The sequence below is a fragment of the Sinocyclocheilus grahami genome, unplaced genomic scaffold (assembly GCF_001515645.1).
Source record: "Sinocyclocheilus grahami isolate Dianchi unplaced genomic scaffold, SAMN03320097.WGS_v1.1 scaffold2642.1, whole genome shotgun sequence".
Classification (NCBI taxonomy): Eukaryota; Metazoa; Chordata; class Actinopteri; order Cypriniformes; family Cyprinidae; genus Sinocyclocheilus; species Sinocyclocheilus grahami.
Genome location: NW_015507821.1, coordinates 47,173 through 52,456, shown reverse-complemented (window position 1 = coordinate 52,456; position 5,284 = coordinate 47,173). Strand labels below are relative to the sequence as shown.

At 40.0% G+C, this 5,284-nt stretch overlaps 1 protein-coding gene across 1 annotated transcript in view; it reads right to left on the bottom strand.

The window, feature by feature from the left end:
* Nucleotides 1-1,183: 1,183 nt before the first annotated feature.
* Nucleotides 1,184-5,284, bottom strand: part of LOC107575442 (arachidonate 5-lipoxygenase-like) — a gene marked incomplete at its 3' end in the record, with an annotated part of 9,359 nt that continues 5,258 nt past the window's right edge. Inside the window, exons 2-10 of the mRNA XM_016261820.1 lie at nt 5,156-5,265; nt 4,076-4,248; nt 3,791-3,931; nt 2,882-3,085; nt 2,550-2,636; nt 1,921-2,090; nt 1,722-1,837; nt 1,461-1,561; nt 1,184-1,354 (exon numbers count right to left, since the gene is read on the bottom strand). Coding sequence (XP_016117306.1) covers nt 1,184-1,354; nt 1,461-1,561; nt 1,722-1,837; nt 1,921-2,090; nt 2,550-2,636; nt 2,882-3,085; nt 3,791-3,931; nt 4,076-4,248; nt 5,156-5,265 — 1,273 coding nt within the window. The remainder of the gene's footprint in view (nt 1,355-1,460; nt 1,562-1,721; nt 1,838-1,920; nt 2,091-2,549; nt 2,637-2,881; nt 3,086-3,790; nt 3,932-4,075; nt 4,249-5,155; nt 5,266-5,284) is intronic.

The window sequence follows — 5,284 nt, the reverse complement described above, 5'->3', positions numbered from 1 at the left end:
CATATTCAAAACTTAATAATCACTTTAATCTGGCTTGCGCCAACAGTTGTACACGCCGGTGAGTCTCGTGAAAACCAACGCTTGTTAACAAGAGCAAAGGAAGCAAAGAACCCTTACTTTAGCAAAGGAAAACCAGTCTCCTCTTGGCTTATATTGAAATCCTCCGACATTCTTCTTTACAAATCCTCGTTTTGTACTTCTAATTAGTGACCGTTGTTTTGATCTCTCCGCTGCGCTTCCACGTTCGTCACTTCTGAGCGGCGCATGCGCAGCGCTGACCTCATACGTCATCCGCCCGGAGCTGCTTCCATTTACAACAGTGAGCGCAAGCTAGATTAAAGTGATTATTATGTTTTGAATATGGATATTTTTCTTACAAAACGCATTGATTCACTACAGGAGGCTTTTGTTCACCCCACGGAGGCGTGCGAGACAGTTTATTTTTAAGGATGGGCGCTTTTTATTTCACTTATTTTGGACTGATGCATGCAACACCCGCTGAGTGCCATGAAACAGCTTGAAAGATCAAAGACCATTTTTAATATAACTCCGACTGGATTCGTCTGAAAGAAGAAAGTCATATACACCTAGGATGACTTGAGGGCGAGTAATTTATGGGCTAATTTTCATTTTTGGGTGAACTAACCCTTTAATAACTGCAGATCAGTAGACTACAAATCAAAATCAATGACGGAGACCGACATGATATGCGGGGAGAAATGAAAGATGTTTCTACGAATTAAGAATTTATTCCTACGACTTATTCATTTGTTCCCTCATTTTAGATTAATCATGGGTTATCTAGGGAACAAATGAATGAAACATGGACCGTGGCCACAAATTAATAAGTTGTAGGAACAAATTAACAAGTTGTAATATATATATATATATATATATAAAACTGCGAGTGAATTTAATATATATAAAATGCACTCACAGTTGCTTGCTCGTGTATTGCGCATGTGCCACACGCACCCCAAATTGAAATAGCTTAATCAACCATCGATACCTTTAATCGATTACATCTCTTATCGACAATTAATCGATCATCCCTAAACCCATTTTTTGATGCTCTGTACCCTCATTAACAGGTTAATTCCTTTTCACAATGATTTAGACACTAGACTGCTGCCATGTTCTCTACAGTTTGAAGTGAAAAGTGTATGTGAATCAGACAACAAACCTCATTTTTCTGGGTCTGACTGAGGGCCCAAACTGTTCCTAAAACCTCGCTGGAACTTCTGCGGTCAGGCAGACTCTCCATGATATACTTCATATCCACCTGGCCCTTCTGTTGGGGGGGCGGCTTGCGCATGGTGGAAGGACCATTGGGGATCCAGCCATACCAGTCAAACTGGAACATGAAGAAACTCTCAGATATTAGCTTATAGATATTATCAAGGATTTTGCCTATGAATTTTAAACGCTCTTTCCAATGATATGAAAGTGCGTAACCTCACCTGTCCAAAGTTGACAGCAGCATGTTGTGCTGAAGCTGTGAATATCACGGCAGTCAGATACTCGACCAACTGCTCTCGAGAAGTAAGAGACTTTGGAAAGTCTGTAAACAGTGGCAGTATGCATTTAAACTTGTGTAAACTTTTTAAAAAGTGACACACAAAGATGCATAGAGCATATATACAAAATGACAAACCATCATGCATGCTTGTAAAGACAGACAAGCATACACCGACTCTTTGAGAAGTTGAACCTGTACTCACTGTCAGAGTTATTCATGCCAAAGCAGGCAACATCCTTAACAAACTCTTGAATCTCCACATCTTTTTGAACCGCCTCATCGCTATCATAGTAGATCTTGACCACAGCAGAAACAAAGCTACAGAAAGATAGAAAGAAGAAAAAATGGTGGACTACTGTGTACTTTTGCACTGCAGGATCTGAACTGTTGCTACCACCTACCAGTGTATTGCCTCCCAGATCCTCATGCCATCATCTCTGTAATAATAGTTGGGCACATCTTCCATTCCTCGAGCTTTTATGTCCTCAGGGAAGCACAGAGACTTGTAGGTTAAAGTCTTCATGGCATTTTGTATCAGTTTCCCCATCCCAGCTCCATTGATGCTACTAACCTTCGGACACCAAGAATACAGTTCATATTTTGCCTAAATATTTTCAGAAATGAACTAGGCTGAAAGCATTTATTTAGGCTACTCAAGTGACCATCTAGAGGACAATGGGTGAAGGTTTCTTCCAGTGGATTTTTTCGCATTTGTAGATATTTAGGAAATACAGTACATAGGTCTGTCGCGGTTTACACAGTCTATTAAAGCAAACACTAAATATAACAAAGGCTATGAAACAGAATTAAGAGCTTTCAGCAAAAAGACAGAATATCACAAGCCAAAAAATCAGGTGATTCTGTCATGATGAAGGTTTGTTAACATCACGTGCGTTTTTAAATTTATATCACGGACAGAAATGATGGCTTGCCAGACAAACACAATAAAAATCAAATATGAATAGAATTGCTTTGGATCCTAACAAGATGCCGTTTATGTTTGGATATATTAAATTAGCTTTAAAGCTACCTTGGTGAAGATCCCGTCTTCACCGATGAGCTTTTCTCGGGCCTCTGCATTGATTGCAATTGTAAAACGAACATGAGGCATCAGTAACTGTAAGAAGCAAATGATGGTGCGTTAAATCATAAAACATTGATTCAAAAAGCATTATGTGATACAGCAAAGGTGGTTTCTATGTCGTGCTCTGGACGTTTTTGGTTAACATTAAACCATGGTTGACAAAAGGCAAGGGTATCAGAACCAGCAACCCTTCGTTAGTAAGCTGACGTACATGAAACCACAATCTCCAGTTTAGCACGGAATCTAAATATCATGACTGTGTGCTGAAATACAGGTACCTTGTATACTGGATGGACTGCAGCGAGCTGTCTGTACATGGCCAGTTCAAAAACCTCTGACACCAGATGTGTCTTGAGAAGGTGTGTGACCAGCTGGTGTACATGGAAGTCAGAAGATTTCACCCACATCTTGGCCAGCATCCAGATATGCGTATTATCGCTTGGGAGAAAGATTGGGCTCATTGCCCCTGGGGTTTGACTGAGCTGATTCAGATATAATAAAGGCAAGCAGGACATTTTTTTCTTCAATGAGTAAATTCACTGCAAAATTACTTTTATTTTTAGTTAACCCCTTGATGCACAACATGGGTCTAAAGTGACCCATTTGAGTTTTTAGTTTCTATATCTTTGCAAGAAATTAATTTCATCATTCAGTATTCCAGGTATTCCTCGATGAACTTGTTTTTGATTTTTCTTTTACAAACCTTCTAATGCACAACATGCAAGTCTTATATACTGTACATAACAACAGTAAATATTTGATACATTGTGAAAGATATTAGAAACGGTTATCCACGCATACAACTCATCAAGACCGGACTACTGTATTTAGGCGGCACTGAATCTTTTTTGTCTCGACTTCAGTTTGTCCAAAATGACTTTTAACAAGGACTAGGAAGAGGGAAAATATTACACCTGTTTTGGCTAGTTTGCACTGCCTCCCCATTGAGTATAAAATCCAGTTTAAGTTATTATTGTTTGTTTATAAGTCTGACAGGCTTGGCACCAAACTACTTATCTGATCTTTTCTCCCATTATCAGACCATCAGGCCTTTAAGCCAAGCATGAAATAACAGAAAATGAATACGGGTCATGTCATACCCATGTTGGGCATTAGAAGGGGTTTGCATAGCTTGTGCATCAAAGGGTTAATTTATGTTTTAATTTTATACTGATTCTATGTGAGACAGATACCTGAATGGCAACTGGCACAATTTGGTCCAATTCATTCTTGTACAGTAGGCAAATGGGTGCAGTCAAATGGCGCTCGCTGCTGGCTGCTGGCACTCCCTTCAGTATTTCATAATCCACTATGTAGACGTTTCCTGCCTGCAAACGTGTACACAGGTGCGTAGTTCAGAACAAATGATTTGTAGGTTAAAATAACTAAGAAATTAAAATATGCGAAGGATGTCACAACACAAGCGAGTCTTGGATTTGATAACTGACCAGCTATGTCTTCTTGTTTCTGACCTGTAATTCCTCTCGGAGTGTGCTTCCTTTCTTCAGACAGCCCTTAACCATCTCATGTGTGACTGGAAATTTGTCTGGAAGTTTCATGCACTTCCTGATCATGACAGGATTGCAGCCGTTCAAAAACTGATAGCCAAACATGTAATCCTTATTCCAGTCTCGCATCACGTTCCCTGTCCGGATTTCAAAGGGGAAACTTGAGTCAAATGTTAAAGGCTTTACAGGTATGAAAACTGTCTCCACATTGTTTGCTTCTCACAACAGTTGTTATTTTTGAGCTGATCGGTGGTTGGAGCTACGTCTGGGAGCATGCCAAGGTTTGAGGGAATCGCCAATTTAATTGGTTGTTCTTCTCGGATTACGGTATTAGGTGCGTGTATGCTTGAAGATTAGGGTCTACTTAGGTTTATTTATTGGTAAGGTGTGAAGTTTAATCTTCAGGGCATTAATATTTATTTTTCTCTTTTCCCCTGTTTTCGGAATGCTTCTTTTCTAGGAAATTTTTGTTTTATCAGTTGACCTTATACAATCGGTTATTGAAAAAGAGGCGTTGGCGCTGGTTGGGGACCATTATGATTTACTGCAATCATAATCCCCTGATGTTTTTGACAACCCTTCAGAATCCTAATCAACGGTTGATGCGATGGTCATTATGTTTGGAACCTTATAATTTGGAGATCCGCCATATAAAGGAGAGGGAAACTATTTTGGCAGAGGTCTTGTCCCGTGCACCTGTGTCTTAAAAGTTGATGTGATTCTCTATGGCTTTATGGTTGTGTCTGTCATTGTTTCTCTTCCCAGGGCCGGGTTGGGGAGAAGTGATGGAGCTAAGGTTATTTTGCGTTCATGTAAACACATTCAAATTCATGGCACTTAAGGTGCCCATGTTTGGTTCAGGTGTGCTTTATAGCGTCCTGGTCACGACCTCTATGACGTTCTGTTACGCCATTGGACTGATTTCACACTTTTGCTTCACGACTCAGTCGTGCACGCGTTCCCGTAGCATCATAACTTCCGACACAGTGCGAGTTTCCTCGAAAGGCAACAAACATTCTTGACAGAGGAAGAAATCATCCAAACCTATTAGAGTGTTCTTGATATTGTAATGCACCAATATCTCTTTAAAATCGGCAATGTCTTTCCAGGACTCAAAGAAACCATCAACTTTGTCAATAACTGAATCCTCAACCCTGAAACAGAATGCATACA